At 53.4% G+C, this 26,152-nt stretch overlaps 1 protein-coding gene across 11 annotated transcripts in view; it reads left to right on the forward strand.

The window, feature by feature from the left end:
* The window catches only part of DAB2IP (DAB2 interacting protein), a 193,941-nt gene that overhangs the window by 56,045 nt on the left and 111,744 nt on the right, over window positions 1–26,152 (forward strand). For 4 of the 11 annotated variants that reach the window (XM_057548208.1, XM_057548215.1, XM_057548217.1 and 1 more), the window contains exon 1: window positions 11,310–11,534. The exons of 4 other annotated variants lie outside the window; for them this stretch is intronic. In XM_057548208.1, the coding sequence (XP_057404191.1) occupies window positions 11,414–11,534 (121 nt within the window). In that variant the 5' untranslated portion in view covers window positions 11,310–11,413. Of the gene's footprint in view, window positions 1–11,309; window positions 11,535–26,152 lie in introns of those variants that run through there. 3 more of the 11 variants (XM_057548209.1, XM_057548212.1, XM_057548213.1) reach the window with 1 other exon arrangement.

The raw sequence follows: 26,152 nt of genomic DNA on the forward strand, positions 1-26,152 counted from the left end.
ATGGGCTATAAATCACAGAATGAAAACACAAAACCTATGGGGAGGAGAATTAAGTCCGGAGCTGTGGCTTGTTTGGGGCGGGGCCGGAGGCCATGTGGCCCCATTTTGCTGTGAGCCCTGGCGCGTCATGGTACACTGAGGCCCAGAGGTCTGGGGGCTCCCACGACGATGACGCCCTCACCCTCCCCTTGATTGACAGTGACCGTGTGTCAGAGCCGGCCGGGGCACTGGGGTTATGACGGTGAGCCAGGCAGACGGGACCTGGCCCTCGGGGCAGCAGTGTGCCAGGAGAGACAGATGTGAGATGAATCATCAAAAAATAGATGTCATGGCACAATGCGATGGGCTCCCTGGAGGAAAGGTGCAGGGGCCTGCAGAAAATGACTCAGGAAGCAGTGAGTTTGGAGAGGGAAGGGGGATGCGTTCTCTGGAGAGGAAGAGTGAGTCCCCACTCTGAGTAGACCAGGTGGCTCAGGACAGCCCGGATGGGGGCAGGGGGAAAGGGGGAGCCGTGGGAGAGGTGAATGAGCCAGAAAGAGTGTCCAAAGGCCAGGAAGGCCAAGGTGGCTGGGAGAGAGGGCAGTTTTGAAAATGCTCACTCTGGCTGCTTTGTGGAAAATAGACTCAGGAGGGCCAGAGAGGATTTGGGGGGACCAGTTAGGGGCTGTGAGAGTCCCCAAAGCTAGAGGTGGCAGTGACCTGGATGCAGGTAGTGACGGTGAAGAGGAGAGAGGTGGACAGACTCAAGCTAGAATTTGGAGCTAGCAATAACCCACTTCACAGGGGGGCTGGGAGCCTGGGAAGCCTGCCCCATGTCCTGTGTCCTAGGAGTGGGAACGGTGGGAGCAAAGCCACGAAGGAGAGAAGTGGTGGGAGGCCGGGACCAGTGCGGCTGAGGAGGGGTAGATGTAGGGAGTGCTGAGAGGTGAGGTCGGGGAGGGGCCTGGGGCAGCACCCACTGACCATCTACCCCCGCCCCCGCCCCACCCGCTGGGACTGAAAGCCAAGGCCCTGGCCTTACTGCTGCAGGTCACCTTTTTTACAAATGGCTCTGTCTTCTTTGTGTCTGAAAAGGGGCTGGCAGGTGAATTACCTGAGGACAGGTAAGGGGAGACCATTTGTGGCAGCACAGGGTCATCATCAGGGGCCAAGCTGCATGAGATCGAGTCCTGGCAGTTTTCTATGCCTGTAAAATGGGAGAGTAACAATGTCCACCTCTTAGGATTGTGATAAGGACTTGCTGAATTACTATGGCCCGGCAGAGAGTAAGTGACTATAATGGGGTTAATAACTGTGTCCTGTGTGACCTTAGGCAAGGCTCTCCCCTCTCTGGGCCTCGGTTTCTCCAGGCCGGTCTTTGCAAACACTTTGGGCGAAGGCTCTCTGATCTCGTTATGCCGGCAGTATCCAGCTCCCGAGGACGGCCAAGCTGGCAGTGATGCCTCCGATAGGACTGCGTCCCGTCCAGCCTGTAAGAAGACACCAGGCCTATCGGGGCTGTAAGGAGATATTTTAATCAGCCCAGGACCCGGTGAGGTCAGAGGGCACAGAGACCAGGACAAAGGGGGCCAGTCAGGGCTGCTGCCTGGCCTGAACTGACCTTCTGGGCCCCAGAATCTAGACCGCATTTGGGGGGCCCAGAGAGGGAGGTGGAAGCGGGGTGTTTCATCATGGGACGGGGCCAAACTAGCCTCTTTTCTGAGCCTCAGTTTGCCCGTCTGTACTGTGAGACTGGGAACCCCTGCCTGCTTGCCACACACAGGTGCTGAGAAAGGCAAGAGGCTGCAGTTTGTAAAAGGCTGGTAACCCTGTCAGGGGCTAGACTCCCAGAAGCCTCCATATAGAGCCAGGGGCCCTGAGAGAGAGCAGTAGGTAGGCCAGTGTGGGCAGTGTGGGCCCAACCCCTGCTAGTTAAAATGCAGATTCCTGGGTTCTTCCCAGGCTAGCTAAACCAGACTCTCCCTGGTGGGCCTGGGCATCTGCATTTTTAATATGCTCCCCAGGGGACTGAAGTGCCTTGAAGTCTGAGAACTGAGGTTCTGCTCCACCCGCTTTGCACCGCTGGGAACTGGGCAGAGACAGGGTGGGCAAGGCTTGTCTAAGTCACTCAGCAGACTGGGACCCTGTGCCAGGCCACTCTGGGGTCCTCATCCCCGGAGCCCTGGGAGTCCTAGGCTGGGCCTCCCCATGGTCGGTCCTGCCAGGGCCAAGAAGGCTTTTTCCCAGGGCTCTGCAGCCCGGCAGGGGGCAGCACCGGTCAGCATCTCCCGAGGGCTCCAGGCTGCTCTGTGGGCCTGGCCCGGTAGGGCCTGGAAGGAGCCCACCATAGGGCTTGAGTGGGAAGGCAGGTCTGTACATGCACAGGAGGCCGTGTAAGGGGGTGGGTACGAGAGAGGGGGCACCAGGAGGACACAAGAAACATGAAGTCAGAGAGAGCAGGCCCAGAAAATTCTAAAGCTGCCTTGCAATTTCCTGGGGCAGAGGCTACAGGGCGAGAGAAGGCCGAGGTGTCAGAGGGGCTGTGCTAAGGACTCTAACCCAGGCTGCTTCCCTAGGGCTCTCAATGGGACCGGGATCAACTCAGGGCCCCTTCCCATGTCCTCTGGGCTTTCTAATAAAGGCCAGCCAGAGGTCAACCCCCCACCCCCAAACCCTGGTATTTTAGCCAGCAGGGATGTGGGGTGGGGCTGAAGCCCAGACTCTGGCGTCAACTCTCCTGCTGGCTCCTCCTTACTTGTGCCTGGAACAGCTTCATTTGCTGCTGGAAACTGAGGGAGTAGCTGGGGGTGTCTGGGTTACCCTGGGCAGGTCACAAGCCCTCTGAGCCGTGAGTAGACAGTAGGATGACCACTAGATCCCTAAAGGTCTCCTGCAAATCCTAGTTGTGGGAGGGCATCTTCACTTTCAGACTTTCTGAGGACAGGGGGCCAGTTCAGTAGTGAGCTCCCTGTCATCCAGGGTATGCCAGATGAGGCTGGATGAATTTTGCCTCCTCTTAGGCCTTTGCCTGTGGTCCTGGACCGTCCCCGCCCCACACTGTGCTAATCATTAATTACCAGGAGAGCCCCACCTGGGGAAAGGGGCAAGTCCCTAACCATAGGGGGAACAGGGGCTGATTTCCAGGATGACCCTGAACTTGTTTTCCTTGGCCCCAAACTTTCAGCTACTTCCTGTTTGAGCAGGCACAAAAATTCTAGGGCCCCAGCCCTTCCTCCTCCCCTGTGGTGGAATTTCCAGACAAAATGGTGTTCCTAGGGTGGGGGCAGGGCTGGCATTGTTCTCACTCTCAAGGGGAGTTGAGGGGTGACAGTTGCAGAAGCTACATTTAATTCTCACCTACACAGCCTCAGGATGCCAGCTATGGGCTGGGTGGGATCTCCAGGAAAAGCCAGTAAGTGCGAGAACCATGGCACTGGCATAGCCTGCCCCTCCTCTAACACCTGCTCTGGCTCCCGTGTGTGTTCCGGACTGGGCACAGAAGCTCTGAGCGTCAGTGCCCAAGGGTCCTGAAAGACCACCCAGGCAACTCCATTTTCTAGGAGGGGAAGCTGGGCCTATGAACAGGAGGGGACTTGCTCAAAGGCACACAGCAAAGCAAAGGCATTTATTCATCCATTCATTTCTTCTGTGCCAGCTCTTGCATAGAGTCAGGACTTACATCCTGACCTCCCGACCAGCCCCAGGCTGCTGCTTGAAAGTAAACTCTGTAGCTCGTTGTCCACGTGTCACATGGAGGAAACCCAGGCCCAGAGAGGTGAAGTCCCTTGCCCCTGGTTCCCTTCTTTAAAAAAAGAAGGGGGGCTTTGAGCCCAGCTCCCTTCATTCACCTCATTCATCAAATGTTTATTGAGCGCTGCTGTGCACACTAGGGACATGCCTGGGACAGAACTAACAAGGCCCCTGCCCTCATTAAAGTTTGGGGGAAGACAATTAGTGAACAGCCGAATGCACAGATAAGATAGTTTCAGGAAGCGATAAGTAGAAGAAAATAAAACAAGGCAGTGGGATAGGGTGTGGGGATTGGGGCAGAGGTACATGAGATAAGGTGGCCGGGGAGGCCTTTGAGGATGTGATATTTGAGCTGAGGCCTGAATGGCAGGAAGGAGCTGACACCTGAAGGTCTGGGGTAAGTGTGTGAGGTAGAAGAACAGAATATGCAAAGGCCCTGAGGTGGGGCCATGTGTGTCACCTTCAAGGATTAGAAGGGTATCCAGTCTCATCTAGAACCATCTTAGCCAGTGGTTCCTCAAGAAACCTGCTAGGAAACTCTGAATGTTCTCACTGTAGTTCATGGGCATCTAGCCTAGCCCCACCCCTGCAGGCCTGCCTCATGGAGCCAGCCTCTCCTTTCAGTTGCAGAGTGAGGATCAGAGAGGCCTGTGACTTATTCAAAGTCATGCAGCCACACAGCAGCAGAGCTAGGCCTGGAGCCCTGATCCTCTGCCTCCTTGGCCAGGGTTCCCTCCTTACCACTTTACTTCTCCCCTTTGGAGGGGCTGTCTGGGCCTCACCCCTACTTGGATCTATCTCCCCATCTCTTCTCCCTGATCCCACCCTTACATACCCCATATAGCCTGCTCCCCAGTCCCCCTCCTCGTCCTCTGTTCCAGCCTCACAGTTCTATATGCTGCCCCCAGTATATGCCTTTCTGGTTTCCATCTTTGGGTCTTTGCTCATGCTGCTTGCTCCTCCTCTGCTCTCTACTCAGTCAACTCCTACTTAGCCTTCTAGCTCAGTACCAATGACTCTTCCTCCAGGCAGTCTTCCAGGATTTTTCCCTCTTCCAAATTCCCTCAGTGCTGACTCCAGATGAGATGGACTCAGCCACTTTTCCGAAACACTGCCACTCTCTCTCCCAGTCAGTCTTACTGAGAGCCTGCTCTGGGCCAGTAACTGTGCTGATCAGCTCTGGCTGTTCTGCTCAGGGAGCCCACAGATTGGTGAGAAAATAAATAGCATGGAGGGGCAGATGTGAGCCAGTTTGTCCACAGGGCTTTGATTCACTATGCTATTTGACCTTCCACAACCTCACAAAGTTTAAGTATCATCAAGCCCACTCCATAGTTGAGGAAACAGAGGCACAGAGAGGTAAAGGTACTAAGCTGAGGTCACGCAGCCAAGAAGTGCTGATTCCTCACTCCAAATCCCATACTCTTTCAGCTCCCTTCCAAGATGGAAGCTTCCTAGGAGCTGGCTACTGGGCTGGTTCATCTGTCCTCTTCAGTGGGATCTGCAGGGGTGGAGCGAGACCCCTCCCCCCAGAACCCAGGCCAGTGCCAGCCACGATGTGGTTCACAGATGACCAGGCAGGTCTGCCTGGGAAGGGAGGGGGCTCTCTAACCTCACACTGGGACCATATGCCACCCCCTCCTGTCGCCCAGTGGGTATGGAGCTGTCTGGCCCCATCAGCTGGAAGGGGAGGAAGGAGGCTGGAGACCTGGAGCCTCGGCCCCAGGCTGGGCTGGGAGAAAGAGGAGCTGTGGGCCCACCTGGAGCTTGGCAGCATTTCTGGGTCAGGGCAGGAGAGGAAGTACGCAGAGAGAGTCGCTCCAGGCCAGGCCATCTGGGCTGAAATGCCGGCTGCTAGGGTGGGGGTAAGAAGGGGGGTCTGGGTCTCAGCCTGGAGAGTGGATCCCTGCCTCTCCCAGCCACAGGATTGGAGCCCTGAGCTTTGGAGCAGTGGGAGTGGAAGGCTGGACACCTGTGGCCAGAACGCATCAGGCATCTGGGAGGGGTGGTCCAGGTAATTGAGAGGGAAAGGGGGTCTTGGCAGCTCTGTTTAAGTCCCGAGGTGGACTGACCCCCAACTCTCATGTGTGACCTCGGGGGGAATCCCTCCCTCCCATGGCCTCACTGCCCCATCTGCGGGGAGTGACCGTGCTCCAGCCTGACTGCTGGGGTGGGAGGGGCAATCAGAACTTCCATGTTTGGAGAATTGATGCCAGATCTTGGCTTGCGATGAATTAGGCAGGCTCCTCTGGCCAAGTGGCTGTCCTATAGGGCCCCAGCTTCCCTGGTTCCATCACCTGCTCTGAAGCTTCCTTCTAAACCTGAACTTCCAGGATTTTAATGACAGGCTGTTGTCATGTATGAGGGAGATATATCCTCTTCTCTGGGCTTCTGGAGGGCAGGAGGTGGTGGTTTGGGACTGGAGGAAGTTTCTAGATCCTGATGGGATCCATGGAGGTGAGTTGGGCAGAGATAACTCGTCTTTATTTAACATGTGAAACCTCAGGCCCAGAGATGTCAAGGGCTTTCTTTGAGTTACACAGTGCCCAAAGAAACAATGACCCCACCCACTGGCCTTCCACCCTATTAGAGCCCTGCCTCTCCCAAGGGTTCACCCTCAGCCCAGTTTTGGGTGACTTGATTTCAAAAAAACACTCAAATTCCCCGAGGCTCTGTCTGTGTGTGTTCCAATGTCCACGCTTGATTGCTTCCTTCGTTCTGCCTGTGTTAAGAGGGGCAGGGCCATCTCAGCCCGGGATCATCGCGGCCCTGAGTGGGCCATTTTCTGTGAAGGATGTCGTTAAATTTGTTGATGGCTTTAGGAAGTCCAGGGGCTGGCGGAGGTGGTGGACACCTGGCTGGGCCTCGAGCACTCGAGCTTGACCTCTCGGGCTTGTCTCCACCTTCCGCCGTGTCGGAGATCCCCCGCTCCAGCCTGCCCCATCTGAATGAAGGTCCTATACGTGGTCCAACCTCATTCCCGGATGAACAGTGGACACAGGAAGCCGTCATTGCCTGCCAGACAGACAGGCCACCTCCCATGGCAGAGGCCCATGACCTTAACCGTGAACGTCCCCTGCAGCACTCCCACCCATACCCTGCCCAGGGCTCCAGCGACTCAAAGCTTGAGACCAGCCTGGGAGGCGGATGTGTGCAGGGCTGCCTAGCTGGGGACTTCCCCTGGTCGCCACTGCCCAGCCTCGTCCCGACAGGAAACCTGACAGGTCTGAGCCTTCCAGACACCCATTGTGTGGGGCCTGGTGGGCTCCAGTGTTTCCCCTGTCAGGACTCCATCCCTTCTCGCCTCCTCCTGTTCCTTGTCAAAGCTGGCTTTTAAGGAAAGTTCCGGACTGTTGCCCCTCCTCCGTGTCTGCATTAAGTCCTGCTCAATCTTAAGACCTTTGCTCTTTCCAGCCTGCCTGAGTTCAAATCCTGACTCCTAGTGCAAGCGGTATGACCTTAGGGAAATTCCTCACCCTCCCTGTGCCCCCAATGTTTTCTGTAAAATGAAGGTGGTGACCATCTGCCTCATAAGTTAAATGAGATAATGTGCACAGATAATGCAGACAGTAAATGCTGAATACAGTTTATTGCTATTAAATCCAAACTTCACCCTCTGACAGCCTTTTTGAGGCCAAACTTGTAACCTTCCTATGTTAGAGGTCTTGGACTCTGTGGTCCCCTCCAGGCGTGAGCATCTCTCCTCCCTGAGTGGAGTCTTGTGTTAGATAATGTTCATTATTGCTGTTGCTGTTGTTTTCCTCCTGCACAAAAATGGCCCTTCTGGAAAGGTCAAGCCCTTCTGCTTTTTGTGAAGCTGAAGAAATGGGTGATCTGACTTTACACTGGAGGAAACACTGTCCTGGATGGGCAATTTAAGGCTTTTCAAGGGTAATTCTGACTATATGCTTTTTTTGCTCCTTCCTCACTGACTGTAAACCTAACAGATGTGAGACTGCACTGGGCTGGTCCCCTCCCTGCATCTGACCCCTCCTGACCCAGCCCTGGCCTGGCCTCTGGCTTACCTGGACTTCCAGCCCAACAGGGTGTAATTCTCCTCCAGACCTCTGGATGCCAATGGTCCTCTGCCTGCAGGGAAATTCTTTGGGTCCATCCCTCTCTGGTCTTCTCCTGTGTCCTCATTGTTCAAACCTAACTGGTGGGGTGTGGCGGGGATAGGGGGTGTCTCTGTTGGGGGCTTAGGCTTCTTTAAAGAGGTGATGTTTGAGCTGGGTCCTGAGGGTTAAGGAGGAGTTCACCAGGTGGGTGCAGAAGGAAGAGCCTCATGGCAGCCATCTGGCCACCAGGGCAGAGTCTGGAGCCTTAGGGGGCTGAGAGCAGATAGATCAGGGTGCATGGAGTGGGGAGGGGTGCAGAGGGGCTCGCTGCTTGTGACAGAGTTTGGTCCTTTTCGGTACTCTGGGAGTTCAACTTTGGGGGCTTTTGAGGGACACTGAAGGTGGTGGTGGGGTCACGTGGGATCTGATTTAGCTAGTCCCCAGCCCCCTGCCTGGTACTTGCTAAACAGGCATATTTCCAGGCCCCATGCAGACCCACTGAATCAAGAGTCTTGGAGGAACCCCAGAAATATGCATGTTTAATGAGCTGGGGCCATTTGGAGGCTGAGGGGCATGGAGACTACAGCCTTGATCCTCACACAAAGCATCATGTAGGGGAGGTGGGAGCTGGGCCTATTCAGCAGACCCTCTGGAGGCAAAACTGAGGTGGGAGAACAAGACCACTGATGGGACTACCCTCCCTGCAGGGCCCGGGGCTCACAGGTTGGCAGGGCCTGGCCCTTGAAGGCGTCTGTTGCAGGAAGTGGTCGGGGTGGGGTGGGGGACATTTTCAGGTGCCCCTCCTCCAGCCTGGCAGTCTCCGGAAGGGGGGCTGCTTCTGTTTGAAGGGAGGAGGCCACGGGGCAGCGGGAGGAGGTGGGTGGCTTGCTCCACAGCGGGATTGATTCCAGATGCTCTGCTGGGTGTGCAGGGAGCAGCCTTTGTCTGCCTGCCCATCCCAGGGGTCCTGGACCTCCTCTCCTACCTCCCACCCTGTCCCTTTCCTACTCAGTCCTCCAGCTGGTATCGTGGAGATGTTCAGCTTGGGTGGGTGGCAATGCCCACCCCATCCGAAGGCCAGAAATGCAAAAGCTTCTTCCTCTTCATTAGCTGACCCTCCCTCCACAAGGCAGATAGGTTAGGAGTCTGTAACTTCTCCTTGTAGGCAGGGAAACCGAGGCACAGAGAACGACTTGAGAAGCCCAAGCATAAACAGAGTCTATGCCAGACCTCTGGAACTCAACTGTGTTTACAGATGAGATGCTGAGGTCCTGGCTGCTTTCCCTTCCCTCTACACACACTCACCTAAATCTGCTAGTTGGGGGCCTCAGGCTAAGACCACTTGTCCCAGCCTTAATCAGCTTGATCACTTGATCAGTGTCTCGTCTCCTTCATGGAAGGCTAGGACCTGGCCAATCAGGGAGTTCCTGCTTTGGGGAGGAAACTGGGCCAGGTGAAGTCCAGGCCCTGGGAACAGGATTCTTGTCCCCACCCTGAGCTGGACTTCCTGGGAGTCCTCCTCCCCCCAAAACTGGTGGGCCTGGCTTCGGAGGTTATTCTTCCTGGAAGTGCCAAGGTGTGGGTAGGTGGCTGCGGGAGCCCCAGCTGAATGGGAGGCTCTGCGCTGGGTTCTTGTGTCCTGGAGGAGGCTCGCTAAGAGGGCCCACAGCTTGCCTCTGGATGGAGGAATTGGGTGCTACTTTTCCCAGGGGCCTCTGCACTTGTAAAAGAGGCTCCTGGTAATGTCTGCTACTGAAAATGAGCCAGAGCAATGCTTAACCCAAAGGAGGCTAATGGGGTCCTTGCAGGCCCTGTGGTTTTCCATCTTCCCCAGGGACTGGCCAGAGCTCTGGGGAGAGGGGCCAGGGGAGTTGATAGCTTCTGACAACCCAGACTGGGTTTGGAGGAGCAATACCCCTCCTGCCCCTCCCCCCTAGTCCTGGGAAGGCGCCTGGCTTCCAGCTGTGATCCAGGCTTCTGACCTGGGGGCCCTCCCCTCTGGCTGAGGGAGCAAGGGAGGGGGTCCCCTTTGTGAGGTGCAAAACCTGGTCTGGATTCTTGCCGACTGCCCCACCCCCTCCAGGGCGGCACCTTTTCAGCTGTGCTGGAGGAGGACATCCAGACTCCCTCAGGACCCACACGTGACTCTCCCACCAACACATCCTTAAGACTACTTGTCAGAGCCCTGGCTAAGACCCTTTGCCTCTGCCGCTGAGGCAAGTCAGACCTCCTGTCAGGGCCTCAGTTTCCCCTTCTGTACTTGAAGGGATGGAACTGAGGTAGGTGGTTGTCAGAATAATTTAAAAAATAAATGCTGCTGCAGAGGCTGGCGGGTAGAGAGAGGTACTGCAGCCAATGGCCAGGGTGGTCAGGGAAGGCTGGAAGAGGTGGGCTCTAGAACAACAGACTTTGGCCAGGCAGAGAAAAGTCAGTAGGAGGCCAGTCCCTGCTGGGAGTAGAGTAAGGAGGAGTGAGAAGTAGTGGGGTGGGGGGAGTGGAGGTGAGGCTGGGAGGTAGTTTGATTGAGGGTACATCGCTGAAGTCTCAAATACCAGAGAAGATTCTCTGGACTTGTGGCTTTTGGACTCTGGGAGCCATGGATGGTTCTTGAGCTGGGGGAGTGCGTGACTCGGAGAAAGCTTTCAGCAGGATGCAACAGAGGGAGCTGGCACTCTCCCTTCTGTAGCCTCGGTTTCCTCTCCCTACAGAGGGGTAGGGATAGTTCTGCCCTGCCCGCAGTCCTGCTAGAACTGCTGTAAGTGCCCAGCGGGAGGGAGACCTCACAGCACCTGAGGTGTTTCATTTGGAGGAGGGTTTAGATCAAAGAGGCAAAAAATTCTGATTTGGCGAAGACCCGAGGGATACATAGGTGTTCATTATGTTCCCTCTACTTTTTCTGTGCTTGAAATATACACCCACTCCCCCAGCTTCTCCTCATAAATATATGAAAGTAATACGCGTATCAAACCGGACGATGTTTTAAAGAACAGGAGAGTATCCTTCGTGGAAGAGAAGTCTTTCTACCTGCCGGGGCGAGGGGCATGCTGGACGCTGTGTTTGCGGATCGACACTCAGCTCAGTGAGCTTGGGGCAGAAACCGGCCCTGCGGCACCGGCCTCATTCGGACCCTAATCGAGGGTTCCCGGTTCGGAAGCGCGGTGCCCTCCTGGTCGCCTTGCCTGCGCCCTGCCCAGTGCCAGGGAGCGCCCACACGCGGGTGTGCACTGTCTATACCCGCCGGCGGGGTGGGACGCCGCGTGCGCCCAGAGGTCGGGCTTTCAGGCGCGGGGGGAGGGCGGTGACCGTCCTGGGGACCTGCCTGGGGTCCCGGGCACTCCGGCCCGCCTGGCCTCGCCGACTCCAGGCCGGGATTTCTCCCGCACTGACTTTCCGGGCCCGTGCCAGTCCGGCCTCCCGGTCCCCGGCCCCCGCGGCGGGGCCGGCTGCTCCGGGGAGGGCGGGAGCAGGAGGAGGAGTTTGCGCGACTTTGTGGGGCAGCCTTGGCCTCGGCGGCGGCCGCAGCGGCACGCGGGAGAACGCGAGGACGCCCGCCGGGCCGGCCGGAGCGGGCGATGGGGCCCGTGTGAGCGCGCCCAGGCCCGGCCCGGTGCCCGGCGGGCGGCAGCATGTCCGCGGGCGGCGCCAGGAGGAGCACCGGGAGGCCCTCCTACTACTACCGGCTGCTGAGGCGGCCCCGGCTGCAGCGACAGAGGAGCCGCTCCCGCAGCCGGACCCGGCCCGCCAGGGGTAGGCGCCACCCCGACCCCTGACCCCAGGCCCTCCCTAGCGCCGGATCACCGCCTGATGCCCTGGGAGGCCCGGGACCCTGGGTCCTCCTGCTGTCTGTTTACCCCGGACCCTCTCAGCCGCCCCTTCGGGTTGCCCGGAACTGTGTCTGCTTGTTTCCCACTCCCCCAGCTTCTCCTCACTCTCCACCCTGGTGGGGAAACTGAGGCTCCGGTGTCTCCTCTTGCCAAGGGCAGGCAAAGGGGAGATCGCAGTTCAGCTTCTTTCTTCCACCTCTCAGTTTTGACCACCGTGCCTCGGTTTACTCAGCAGCGGGGGGGGGGGGATCATCATCCTGAGCGATCTGGCTTTCCTCCCCTTGCCCACACTGCCCTGGCCGCTCAGCTTACCTCCCCCCAACTCCCTCTTCGCTCCTCTGGGACTTAAGTGGACTCCCCCGCCTCTTGGGTGGAGGGACATGTGGGTGCACCTCAGGGGGTCCTATCCCAGGGGTCCTTGGCTCCACAGGAGTGGTGGCGGGTAACATCTGTCCAGGACGTCTCTGAGTGGGTGGGCACCTCCTTTGAAATGAGTTTCTCTCTTTTCAAGGCCAGGAGGCAGGACCCGGAGGGGGAGGTGCAAGCAGCATTTTCTTTTTCCAGTAACACGATCCTCATCTGGAAAGGCGTGTGATCCAGGGGGCTGGGTGGGGGCCGGGACTTCCTTCCATTTCTGGGTAGGAGGTGGGGGGAGGCCCCTGGAAGGAGGAGGGCTTCGAAGGGGCCCTGGGGAGGCTGGAGTCCTTGGCAAAGGCTCAGGCCCACTGAGGTGCCCGTGGGTGGGAGGGAGGAGGGGGCTTGGGAGCACCTAGTGGGCACCTGGGCTGAGTTTACACCATCAGGTTATCTTGGGAATCTGGAAGGCTGGGCCGGTGCCCAGCCTGACCCAGAGGGGTTTGAGCAAATCTGTGCTTGGAATCTGGTCAAATACCCACCCCTCCGGGCACTGGTTGTGTGGCCTGGGCCCTGTAGTTGCCCCTGAACCTCAGTTTTCTCGTCAGTATAAGGATAAGTGAGGCAGGCAGGCAGTATATGTTCATTTGCTTCTCCCAGAATGGGGAAGACTTTTCCCACAGTCAGGGCTGAACAACAATGTACAGGGCTTCCTCAGGAAGTGGTGAGTTCCTGAAGTAGTGAGTTCCCTGTGCGTGGGAGGGTTCAAGCTGAGGTTGGGAATGCACACACATGTGTGTGCTGGGAGTTCAGTCTTTAAGGGTCTCCCAAGGCCTATGATCTCCTCCCCCTTGCCTTCCTTGAAAAGGCCTCTGGCTACTCCCTCCCTCCAGGCTTGGCCTGGGCGATCAGAAATCTGGGCTCAAGCACTGTGACTTTGGGCAAGTCTTTTCCCTTTTCTGAGTCTCAGTTTCTTGAGCTGTAAAAGGGGGCTAGTAGTATTGATACATGGAAGATTCCGTGAGGAAATGGGTTCAGATTGTGAGAAATGGGAGCTGTACAGATGGCCAGTTAAGCTCAGGTCACCATGAGTCCTCCTGTACCCACCCCACCCCTGCTCAATGCCCCGTGTGACCTTTCCTTCACTCTTCACCTCAGCCCAGCTCCATCCCTGCGGGCACAGAGAGGACCAGAAGTCCCCCTCCTGCTCAGCTGACTGGGCCAGAGACAATCAATACATGTCTGGCCATCGCCTGAGCCCCAGCTCCCAGGCTCGCCTGTGCAGGAGTCACTGCTTTGTGTCCCAGCCTCGAAGGAGCACCCAGCCTTCAGGGAGGGGGGAGGAGACTGTCCCTGAACAGAAGTTACATCTGGGGAAATCAGGGAGAGCTTCACAGAGTAGGTGACATTTGGAATGGGTCTCACCAGATGGGTAGAGTTTCCTTTGGCAGAGGGAGTGGTTGAATCAAATCAGAGTTCAAGCCCCCGCTCTGCACAAAGCCATCCTTTGGCCAGTTACCTCTCCAAGTCTCAGTGGCCTTGTCTGGTAAATGGGGGTGGTGATGGCAGGGTTGTTTAAAGACCGAGAGCAAAGGCATGGAAAGCTGCAAGCCCGCGCTGCCTGGGACTCGGGCCACAGTTGAGTGTGAGCTATGGATGTCCTTACTCTGGACAGAGCAGCAGCTGTGCAAAGACATGGAGTTGGAAAACCTGTTGGGTGTGTGGGCAGAGTTCATCCCGGGATGGCGGAGGGCCTGGGTTGGTGGAGGGGAATAGCGGGGAGCAGTAGTTTGGGCCTGATAAAGGCCCTTGAGTGATGGGGAGTCATGGGCGGGGGCTGGGAGCTGCCTGGCAGGGTGAGAGGTGGAGGTACTTGGGTTGGGGGCAGCTAGAGCATCACTGACCTCCCTCCACTAAACTCCCAGATCCCTGACTCTGCCTCCACGCTGCCCCTCCTCCTGAGGGCAGCACACCCCCGCCCCCAGGTGGTAACTCATGCTGGGGGAGCCACCCCGAGGCCTTGAGCTCGTCCTTTCTGACCTCATGCCTCAGTCTCCCCATCTGCAGCGGGGCTTGGTCCCATGAGGGTGACATCATCAGATCCCCAAGGAGGCGGTGGTACCCAGCATCCCAGCCCTGATTGGGCCCTTGCTCCACACCCATTCTGGCCTCTGCCACGAGCAAGGAAAGACAATGACCGAGAACGCAGGCGTGTGTTTGTTCAGAAACAGGGAAGTGCAGGGAAGAGTTGGCTGGTGGTGGGAACGCACAGCTGGCCCAGCCAGGGAAAGGGTTGTGACCAGACTGCCACCTCTGAGGAAGCTCCCTGCCCACCGCCCCTACTGTCCCTCTGGAGTGGTGGGAGGGAGCTCACTGCAGACTCGAGACTAAGACTGTCCCTGGTGGGGCCGCCAGTGAGGGACAGTGTCTGCAGTCCCCCAGGTGTGACCAAAGCAGGGCAGTAAACAAGCCTCTTCCCTCTTCCACGCCCTGAGTTCTCCATCTGAAGAATGGGCAGAGTGAATCTGTTGTTGGTAGAGGGGGGCACGAAGTTTGACGATGGCCAGAGGCAGGGTGGAAACAATGACTTTTGCACGGCAAGGGTCATCTGGCCGTTTTGCGTTGTGCCTTGTGACCTTGAGTCCGCTTGAAGGCTGTGCGTGGCCCATGAATTTGAGGGGGTCCTGCCCCCCAAAAGTGTGTCACCAGCCAGGGTACCTCCCCACCTACCCCCACCGAGGTCAAGAAAAGCTTTGTCTGTCTGTCTGACCTACCTGTACCCCCAGGGCTGCTGGGGAAATACAAGTTTTCTTCTTGCCCTGGATAAAGTCCACCCATTCGTTCAACTAGCAAACACGTCTTGAGCACCTACTATGTGCTGGGCATGGGGGCACATGGGGATGAATTGCATAGGCTCCCAGCTCTTGACAAGCCCCCAGTTGGTTGGGGAGGCTGGCTTGTTGAGCTGCCCTGGGGCACAGAGCCCTTTTGGGGGTACAGGGCAGTGGATAGTGGGAAACGGACTCTAGTCCCAGCTCGATCATGAGCTGGTTATGTGATTCTGGCACATCCCAGGGCCTCAGTTTCCCCATCTGTCAATTGGGGCTAATCCTGTCCTGCTGCCTCACATGTTGGGAGACCTCTTGGAATGCCCATCCCTGTACTCAGGTGAGGTTTTGATTCTTTTCTTCGTGTCTTCACCTGAGTTTTTCCTGGGGTCCAGGCACATGCCAGGCCCTGCCTGGGCGCTGCAGACTTGGCCTATGTTTTCTCCTTAGAGGGTCAGTTCCTTCTCCACGCCCACACATACCCCATTGCCTGGCCCTGTGTCATGGCTGCTGTGTGGTCCCACTCCCCTCCACCTGTGTCTTTCCTTCCGAGGTATGCTGGAGTCTGTGTGAGGGGCCTCAGGAGGGAGCTCCCAGGAGCTCTCCAGCATCCCCTGAGGAATCTCCCAGGCAGGAGGTGCCCAGGAGGACTAGGGCTGACCTCCTGAGGTGGGGGTCACCTCCCAGGACTTCGAAGTTGGCAGCTCAGTGATCCAACCCCTGACGTCCAGATGGGGGGACACTGAGGCACAGAGGGGCCACCTTCACAGAGCGGGGTATGGAACCCAGGGCTCTGGCCCCCAGGAAGATGGCAACATGGTTGGGGAGGGTGCTGGTTTGCCACGGCTGCTTCCTAACTGGGAGCGATGGCTAGGGAAGGGCCTGGGTGCCTCCGCAGGGAAGGGCGGGCGCTGGGACCTCTCCATGGGGACCCTGGCTTCAGGGAGACCTGCTGAGAGTTCCCTGGGCAGCAGCTTGGGCCCCAGGGGCTGGACAAGCCTGAGAACAGCCCTGGGGGTGGGGGCTGGTTGTACCTTGTGGTCCCCCTGGTCTTTAAATGTCCTTCCAAGGGCCCAAGGCTGAGACCTCTGAAGTTGTACATATACTTTTTTCTGCCTTGTTTCCTCCTTTGTTTCTACTGAGACACCATCCCTCCTTTGGGGATTGGCTCCGGCTTCTCCAGACCTTTACATAAGTCAGGTAGTGGGAGCTTCCCTCCTTCTCACGACGTGTAATAAAGTTCAAATGACTTCTGTTTGCCGAATGCCTGCTCAGTGTTGGCAGTGAGCTTAACTCTGTATTTGCCTTATTTAATGCTCTGTATTTGCCTTATTTAATGCTCACAACAACGCTGGAGGTGGATACTGGCATCATTCTCATTTTAGAGGTGAGGAAACTGTGTCCCAGAGAGCGGGAGCCTTGTCCAACGTCACGCAGCTCAGAAACGGTGGAGCCCAGCTCTGCCCCACTCCACACCTTGGGCTTGTGAACGCACCACCTCGCTATCCCGTGGGCAGGCGGATCCTTCTGCGGTTAGGCCTTGGTTTTGATAAGGCCACCTTCTCCTATCTGATTTGCACAGTCAGCAACTCTACTGAGTGTTCACAGCCATCCGCTTCCACAATCCTGACCATAATTCAGGAGGGAGGCAGGGGAATGACCCCACTGGCATCTGAGGTGGGGAGGGTCCATCCTCCTCGTTGGGTCCTCTGTCTGCCTGGGATGACTCAGGCCATCGCCCTCAGGCCCAGGCTCTGCCCCGGCCCCCACCCTTGTATCCTGCCCCCATTCATGCCTACCAGCCATGTCCTTTCCCTGGGCAGGTCACAGGTCTTACAGACTCAGCCCTGTTTTTCCACCAAGTTCCTTTGTGCTGCGGGTTCAGCATCCCGTGTTGTGAGGTCCCTGGAGACGAGCAGACAGCTTGAGGCCCACTTCCCGGAGCTGTGTAGGTCCTTGAGGGAGGCCAGAGGCCCAAGTTCATCTGCTGGAATGTCAGCTTCTTGGTCTTTGTGTTTCTGGCGCGTCCTCATCACCTTTAATAACAAGGAAGGTAATCGCTTCCTTTTACCCAGCTGACCGTGTGCCAGGCCCTGTGTCAAGAGCTTCGCCTGACTAGCTCGTATCTCCTTTTACCTTTCCAACCCTCCTAGGAGGTAGGGGTCATTACCATCACTTCCCTTTGCCAGGTGAGGAAACTGAGCTCAGGGTGTGGAGGAAGAGGCAAGGTTCGACCCGAGGCCACCGGACTCCCAAGCTCACGCTTAGAAGCACGCTTCAAAGGGTCAGGTCTGGAGCTCTGATTCCTGGGCGCTCTTTCTCTGCCCCATTGCGTTCTGTACTTCCTGAAACCTGGTGGCACAAGGACAGGCCCGGAGCCTGCTTTGCTCAGCTGCTGATGGGGGAGGTTGGAGGGATTGACCTGCGTGGCCCTGGGAGCTAACTGTTCCCCTTGACAATTGGAGAAACTGAAGCCCAGAGAGCCAAGGCCACTTTCCCGAGGTATGTAAAGACATTAAGGAGAGATCCAGGTCTGGAATCCACAGCGCTTTGCATCCTATTTTGGTGTTGATTTTATTTGTTGCTTTTCCTAATGTTAGCCCAGATCGGGACACTGAGGCAGCTGGGCTTGTTGCTGGGTCTTCCTGGTGGGAGGGAATAAGGGTTGAATTCCTGTGTAACTTGATACAAATGTGCTCACATCCCCGACCCCATACGTGTTTTGCTTCGAAATGACACACAGCCTCTTGACTATTTTTAAAAGAAAAGCAATGGCTGTGATATTTCCCCTGCACCTTCCTCTCGAGGCCACTTGGTTAAATGTCAGGAAAGGGAGAGTATTTCCTGGTCAGGAACATTAGGAGCTTGCTGGGAGCTGAAGTTTTGTTTTCTGTTAAGTAGGTGTTTGGGGAATCGGTTCCCAGCCCTCCCCCGCCCCCCACCCGCCATTCCCTGGGATGGTTGTGTTTGACAGTTGCTGGGAGGAGGGATTTGAGAGGGAACAGCGGAGATGCCCGCGCGTGGAGTGGCAGGGTGGCTATTTTTAGCCATCCTGATCCAGTAAAGACATTTCAGCGTTTGTTCAATATTTAATTATCCATCTGAAATTGGCCCACGTGGCCTTGAGTTTGGAAGTGGCTGTCTGTGGTGTGATTTCCTCTGATTGCATAAATAAGGAAGTGAGGGGAAGCGCAATAGCCCTCCAAATAATACTAATACAAAAATAAAAAGAGTAGACTCGGTACTCAGAAAAGACAGGCTTGGTTTCACAGTCTAGACAGACCGCCTGTACGTTAGCAGGAAAGATGAGGCCGTGAGGGTGCCTAGCACGCCCTTGGAAATGCAGCCCCTTGGAAGTGCAGCCGTGCTTGGTCTGTGAATCCCAGACTCCACCGCTGCCTGGGTTTTATTTGGGATGGGTTCCCCCCCCCCTCCACCAGGTTCCTGTGTTGACTTTGACAGCTGCCAGGTACCCGAGAGGAGGTTTGGGGATTTTGCTTTTGGAAGTCTTGTTAGCTTTTATTTCCCTCCTCTCTTCTCCCTGACAGACAGGAGAGCACCGTCGGCATCTGGGCTGTGTTAGTTCTCTTTTCTTGGCCCTTTAGGGGTGATGCGTTGACACGGCTGTGAAATGGAAAAGGCAGAGCACAGGGAGGAAGCGATGGCTGCTGTGAGGCTGGGCCCGCTCCCCTAAAGCCTCTGGCGGATGAGGGAGCAGAGGGGCGGGGAAGAGAGTGGGGCCAGAAGGAGCCAGGCAGCCAGGGATCGGGCTCCTTTTGGTGTCCTGCTTGGCTTGGGGGACTGTAGAGCTTGGGTTTAAAAGTTGGAAACCAGTAAATTGGCAATCTGGGATAGTCTTCGGGAAAAGCAGTTTTCTATCCATTTATCCCTCTATCCTGGGGACTGAGTTTGAGTCAGGTGTGTGGCCAGGGTGGGAGTCCTTCTGACTGCACCATAAATGCTGGTGACCTCAGGCAAGTCACTAAACATCTCTGGGCTCAGAAGCACTTTGAACAAGTAGATGTGAAACAACATAGGGTATCATTATAGGCGGGGTGAGTTGTCATTATCTGTTCATCCAAAGCCTGAGGGGTTAATTGCAGCTCTATTAGGGCTGATCTAGAAATAAAATGTGATACTTGTGGGGATCGGAGCCATCCAGATGGCTCCTTGGCATTCCCTTCCCCCAGAGGCTGCTACAAGTGTCACTTGTACTTGTTCAGAGCAGCAGAGCTTTAGTGAGCCACCTACTGTTTGCAAGCCTTGTGCCAGGGGCTGCCGTGGAGGATACAGTCAGCCCCCACCCCCAGGGAGCCGGGCTTATGGGAGCGGGTTGGCAGATGGTGTGACTGGAAGGGTAGGCAGGGCCTTGGATGGTGAGCCATGAGGTTGGAACTCCCCCTGGCAGGCCACACGGAATCAAAGGGAGAATTTTGAAAATAACAGTCATTATAATAGCACCGACTTCCATTTTTTGAGCACTTAACACAGTGTAGGCGCCCTTCTAAGTCCTTTATGTGCATCATTTCATTAAGTCCTCATTCTCACAGATAATCGTATCAGCTCCATTTTGCAGATGAGAAAACTGAGGCTCAGGCTGGTTAATTGACCTCCTCAGCATCACCCAGCTACTGAGTGGCAGAGTTCAGGATGTTTCACTGTCACTGTACTTACCAGAACTGCAATTTAGGAAAATGATTTTAAGCAACCAGCAAGCTAGACTGATGTGGTCCGGGGAGCAGGGAGAGTGGGTATCAGTGATCACAGGTGACTATGTTGGCCGTCCTGGTGCAAGAGGCAATGGGTTTGAGCGGGGAGAGAGAGAGGTCAGGGGTCGTCCTCACAGCGAGAGGGGTGGGAGCTGGTGGTGGGATAGGCCCAGGCAAGTGGGGAGGGTTTGGGGTGAGGGGGCAGCAGAGCTGTGGGCATGGCTGACAGGCCTGCTCTGACTCTTGATGCTGCAGGGGCGGGAGGGGGGGCACCAGACTGGGCAGGGGGTGCCTTTGGGGAGTAGCTTCAGGAAAGTGGTGGAAAGGTACTAGAGGCTGCAGGAGGTCAAATGGTTGAGGGGTGAGGGTGGCGGGCAGAACTGGACATTGCTGGAGAAGCTGGGTGGCTGTGGAGGTCTGAGGGAAGCCTGGGTTTCCCATTAACTGTCTGTGTGGTCTGTTCCCCCTGGTGTCTAGGAAGCTGTTCAAAGCTGAATGTTAGCAGCAAGCAGGTTGGGGCCCTGAGGGCCCTTCCCCAGCAGCAGCGGCAGCCTCTGAGCCCTCCTGGGACAGGACCTTGGGCTTCAGAAAACCAGGGATGCAGCCCTCCGGTCCCACCCCCAGAGGGAGAGCCATCTGCAGAGGGAGGGGCCAGTTTAAGGAGTGGGGAGCCCGGGGGCTGGGAGCTGAGGTGGCCCTTCATGGGGATGTTATGGAAGAGGCTCCTGGGTCACTGATGGTCCCCAGGGGAGACCACCAGCTATGGGCCAAATCACTCCATCTCCTCTTTTTTTTAAAGAATATAATGTTTATGTTAGTGTTTTTCCCCGTCTCCCCCAACCCCTAGGATTACAAAAGTAATAAAGTAATAAATATCCATTATGCAAGAGAAGAAAATAAAAAAATCACCTTTAATTCTAGCACCCAGTGATAAGCTCTGGGAGCATGTGGAAGGTGATTTCCAGGCTTTTTCCCTTCTTGAATTTTTTGAAAATTCTAAAATATTTGAAAGTATAAAAAGTGTAGAAAATAACATTGCAGACACCCAGGTACTCACCTCTCAGATTTAGCAAGTGTTAACATTGCCATGATTGATTCTCTTTTCTTCTTTTTTTTCTCTTTCTTTTTCTTAGAAATAAAACGATTCAGGTACAGCAGGGGGTCGGCAAAGTACAGCTCAGGCCAAATCCCACCTGTTTTCATATAGCCCACCGCCTGTTTTTGTATGACCTGCGAGCTAAGAATAGCATTTACATTTTTCAAGGGTTGAAACAAAAATCAAAAGAGGAATAATGTTTTATAACATGAAAATGATCGGAAATTCAAATTTTCCGTGTCCATAAGTAAAGTTTATTGGAACACAGCCCCACTTATTCATATTGTCTGTGGCTGTTTACATGTTACCTTGACAGGGTTAAGTAGTTGAGACAAACCTAGAATATTTGCTCTCTGGCCCTTTATGAAAAAAATGTGCTGACCCCTGAGATATAGCTAAAGCCTCCTACGCTCTCCCCAGGGATAACCAGCCTCCTGCAGGCGGTGCATGTCTTGCCCACGTGTGCTTTTACGCTTTTACTACATTTGCAAATGCTTCAAAATGTGTAGTATTGCACTGTGGGTTTCAAAAATGGATACAGAGAAATTGCACACAGTGGAGAAGAGCAGAGGCATGTCTCCACGCTGGGACCTCCTTATATCCTGAATTCCAGGAGTACAGATAAATGCCAGCTCTCTGCTGGGCCTGGAATAGACCCTGGGGCTACAGAATCACAGGAGAAAACTCAGGAGTAAAAATGGAGAAGGTGACACTTCAGGCTAAATTTCCTAGAAATCCTCAGAAAGCAAAGGAGCAAGAAGAGACTCAGGGAAGAGAGAACCCTTCAGGCCAGGTAATTAATCCTTGGAGTGACCGGGAAACCCAGAGTTTTTGGAAGGCAGGGGATTCTTTGAAAGTGACGTGTATGTCAGGATGAGGAATAGGAAGTATGGATGGTCAAAGGCAATTGTTTACTTTTTAAAGATTAAAAAAAAAATTTTGGCTGCGTTGGGTCTTCGTTGCTGCGCACGGGCTTTCTCTATTTGCGGTGAGCGGGGGCTACTCTTTGTTGCGGTGCGCGGGCTTCGCATTGCGGTCGCTTCTCTTTGCTGCGGAGCATGGGCTCTAGGCATGCGGGCTCAGTAGTTGTGGCTCGCGGGGTCTAGAGCGCAGGCTCAGTAGTTGTGGCGCACGGACTTAGTTGCTCTGCGGCATGTGGGATCTTCCCAGACCAGGGCTCGAACCCATGTCCCCTGCATTGGCAGGCGGATTCTAAACCTCTGCGCCACCAGGAAAGTCCCAAAGGCAATTGTAAGGGATTCAAGTAGAGGGGCTTAGAGAAGAGCTGGTGACAGTGTCTATAGATGCTGAAAGCTTGCAACACTTACGCTGGACTGTTATTCATGAGGCCAACCGGGGACTAAGGGGTGAACACTTGTGCTGTCCTTTTGGGAGGCCCTACCCAGAATCCTGAGACATAGCTGGGAGGCACATCTTCTCAGCGCTTCCCTCCCACCTTCTGAGAACCAGGAGCCTGACCCCTCCATGTCCCCTCTGTGGAGTTCTTGTACCCCCACCAAATGCTCTACGTTGAGGATTCCCAGGGCGGGAGGTGCCCTGGACCCCAGCCCTCCACAGTCATTTCCATGCCTCTCTCCCAGCAGACCCCACCCCCGAAACAGTGGGCAACCTCCATTGACTCTGAACCACGTCCTGAACTTAAAGACAACTTGAACTCTGATCCTGATTCCTTTTGAGAGATAGCAGGTTATCGCAGTTCCATAGGTTCAAGACTTCTTCCCTTCCCCACACCCAACATCAGGGGACCAAAACATGCAGTCGAAATGAGGCATCCCTTATCTCTTTCTGCCGTGTAGCGGGGCTGGGATGGCACCTGGAGATGTAGAGAGAGGCCAAGGGCAGGGAGGACACTCAGCCTTCCGGGCGACTTGGGACCTGTTATCCTCTCACTTATCTCTCCACGGAGGCGCTTTCCCATCCTGGGGCAGCCCTTCGATTCAGAGCTCGCCAGGCTCGAATCCTGCGTTCTGCATTTCTTAGCCATGTGGTCATGGTCCTTTCAGTTGATGTTTCTGAACTTCAATTTCTTCCTGCTAAAGTTGGAGCTGATGTTTCCTACTTTAGGAGTCAGCTTGAGGATAAATATACACATACGGTGCAGTCCCTGTCTCTCTTAGATCTGTTTCTCCACATTTCCTGGTGGTCCATTTTTATTATATACAAATATCCAGTTGTTCTGCTGCTAAATTTGTTGAAAGAACTCTCTTTTCCACCACCAATTTATCTTTGTACTTTTTGACCACATATATGTGGGACTATTTCTGGACTCTATTCTGTTTCATTGATCTATATGTCTATCCTTTTGCTAATATCACACTATCTTGATTACTTTAGTTACATTTCAAGACTATAAAGTATGTCTTGAAACCAAGTAATATAAGTCCCCCAACCTGTTTCTGCTTTCTCCAGATTGGTTGGCTCTTTTAGGTCCTTTGCTTTGCCATCTAAATGTAAAATTGAGCCTGTCAGTGTCTTTAAAAAGCCTGTAGGATTTTGACTAGAATTGCATTGAATCTATAGATCAGTTTGGGGAGAAATGCCATATTAACGAGGCTGAGTCTTCCCAATCCTTCAAAGTGGTGTATCTTTCTATTTATTTACATTTTCTTTAATGTCGCTCAGCAATATTTTTAAAGTTATTAGCCTTGTCCTTGTTTTGTTAAATTTATTCCTAAGTATTTTTGATACTCTTTGTTAATAACTATGAAGGGTGGAGATTTTACCCTACTTGCTGACTAGCAACCTAGCCTGGTAGAGTTTCCCGGGTGCCGGCAGAAGACACGAGACTCGTGGGTCAGAGACAAAGGACTCTATGACTCATGGCTGGTAGCATGAACTTCATGTTTGCATCAATTTTCTTTCCCTCCAAGTTCCCAGGGCAGTCACAGGTGTTTTTGTAGAACGTAAAACAATCTGCTCTTTTGTTTTGTCAAATTATAGCTTCATGTTCCTTATAGGACATAATGTAGCATCTATGTGTCAACTGTTCCTCAAGCTAAAAATTACACAAAGAGCTGAAATTCAGTTTGCTTTAGTATTAAATCATTAAATTAGAAACTTGGAGATTATTTATTTATTTATTGAAGTATAGTTGATTTACAATGTTCTGTTAGTTTCTGCCGCTACAGCAAAGTGATTCAGTTATACATATATATTTATTCTTTTTCATATTCTTTTCCATTATGGTTTATCGCAGGATATTGACCTTAGTTCCCTGTGCTATACAGTAGGACCTTGTTATTTAGAGATAATTTAAAATTTGAATTCCAAGCTGTCAAATACAGAAAGGTAAAGAGAGTTTTAAAGTTATATATAAAAAATCAGTATGTACACACTTAAAACTTTATGCCTATTTTAAGTTGTTGGAAAACTATAAGACTGTTGTATAGCCACGTTGTTCTAATTTAATAGTACCCTTGTTTCTAAGGAAAACAGAGCAACTTCTACACAGTCTGTTATGCTTTTATAAACTGTTTAAAGGTACTTTTCTCTTGTCATTTTTAAAAATAAATTGCTAATTCCAGCTCTCACACCGAAAAAAAAATAATATAGTTTTTGAACAAACACTAAGTCTTGAGGTGGAATTTTGGGGTAAAAAGAAATCATTTATATTTTCTGAATGAAATGAAAAATAGAGTGAATTTAATTCTATACCTGAATATTTAGGGTTTGATAATCATGATTCTCTCTGGAGTGCTGTTGTTGGAGCTTATATACCCTAAAGAAGTTTTAGTAATATATTTAGTATCTATACTAAGGATAAATACACAGTGTGTGGAGTGATTATCAAAAGATAAATATTCTCTATGTACAGATTTGAAAACATCTCTAAACTACATTATAAAATAACCGAGAAAGGAACCATATACTTTCATGGTTTTCAAATCCTTTTACATATGTTGATTGATAACAAGTGCATTGTGGAGAAAGAAAGAAGTTTACATTATATAGGGTCATGAATATTATGTTTCCAAAAGGAAGCTTTTCTCCTTTTAAGGCAGCCATCGATTTGGAAAAGGGACCTTGAGAGTCCACCCTCCTGGATCAGCCAATGGTGTGATGTCACTACCCCTTCATTTTTACTAGAATAAGTTGAACCTTGATCAGTGGGTGTATTGGCTTCCTATTGCTACTGGAACAAACTACTGCAAATTTAGTGTCTTAGAACACACAGACTTCTTATCTTACAGTTCTCAGGGTCAGAAGTCTGAAATCAGTTTCTCTGGGTTGCAACCAAGGTGTCGGCAGGACTGCATTCGCCCTGGGGGCTCTAGAGGAGAATCAGTTTCCTTGCCTCTTGCAGCTTCTAGAAGCTGCCTTGACCCATGGCCCCACCTCACTCCCACCTCTGCTTCCATCACCACATCGCCTTCCCTGTCTTCTCTGATGCTCCTGTCTCTCTCTTATAAGGACTCTTGTGATTACATTGGGCCCTTCCAGGTAATCTAAAATAATCTCCCCATCTCGAGATCCTTAATCACATCTTTGAAGTCCCTTTTGACATTGAAGGTAACATATTCATGGGTTCTAGGATCAGGATGGGCTCTTTGGGGGCCATTATTCCGACTACCACAGGCAGGTAAGGTTTAATAACCTCTAAGAACCACGTCTCCTCCTTCTTCCAAAGATGGATGGGGGACTTCCCTGGTGGCACAGTGGTAAAGAATCCACCTGCCGACGCAGGCGACATGGGTTTGAGCCCTGGTTTGAGGAGATCCCACATGCCATGGAGCAACTAAGCCCATGCTCCACAACTACTGAGCCTGCACGCCACAACTACTGAGGCCGCGTGCCACAACTACTGAAGTCCACCCGACTAGAGCCTGTGCTCTGCAACAAGAGAAGCCACCGCAATGAGAGGCCCGCGTACTGCAACGAAGAGTAGCCCCCGCCTGCCGCAACTAGAGAAAGCCCACGTGCAGCAACAAAGACCCAACGCAGCCAAAAATAAATAAATAAAATAAAAAACAAAGATGGATGGCCAAAGTCTGAACTGGAAAAAACTTCTTTCTTTCTCCACAATGCACTTGTTATCAATCAACATATGTAAAAGGGTTTGAAAACCACAGCCAAAAATAAATAAATAAAATAAAAAAGATGGATGGCCAAAGTCTGAACTGGAAAAAGTGTGTGTAGGAGACCTACCAACGTATCAGTGCACTATTTTGGCAAACTCACTCTTCATTTGGCTAACTGTTAAGAGCAGATAAGAACAGTACAGGTGTGCTTCACACACACACACACGCACACAGATACACAGTGGCATCAGTTGGACTGCCGTGTCTGAAAAGTTCTAACACTCTGAAGGTTCCTTGACCTGCTGCCATGGTGATCTTACCTTTGGCTCTTCCTGCAGTTCATCCAGCCACTCCTGCAGTGGCGGGGGAGGGGAAGTTGGGACACCAGTTCATTGGCAGCTTTACGCTTGGGGAACTTCATTCCCTCACCCATGAGTTTGTTTCTAAATCTAATTTTTGGACTTTTCTGATCCACTTTCTCTAACTGGTCATTTGGGCTGCTGTTGATTTCAATG

This window comes from Balaenoptera acutorostrata, chromosome 6 (genome assembly GCF_949987535.1).
Source record: "Balaenoptera acutorostrata chromosome 6, mBalAcu1.1, whole genome shotgun sequence".
In the NCBI taxonomy this organism is placed as follows: Eukaryota; Metazoa; Chordata; class Mammalia; order Artiodactyla; family Balaenopteridae; genus Balaenoptera; species Balaenoptera acutorostrata.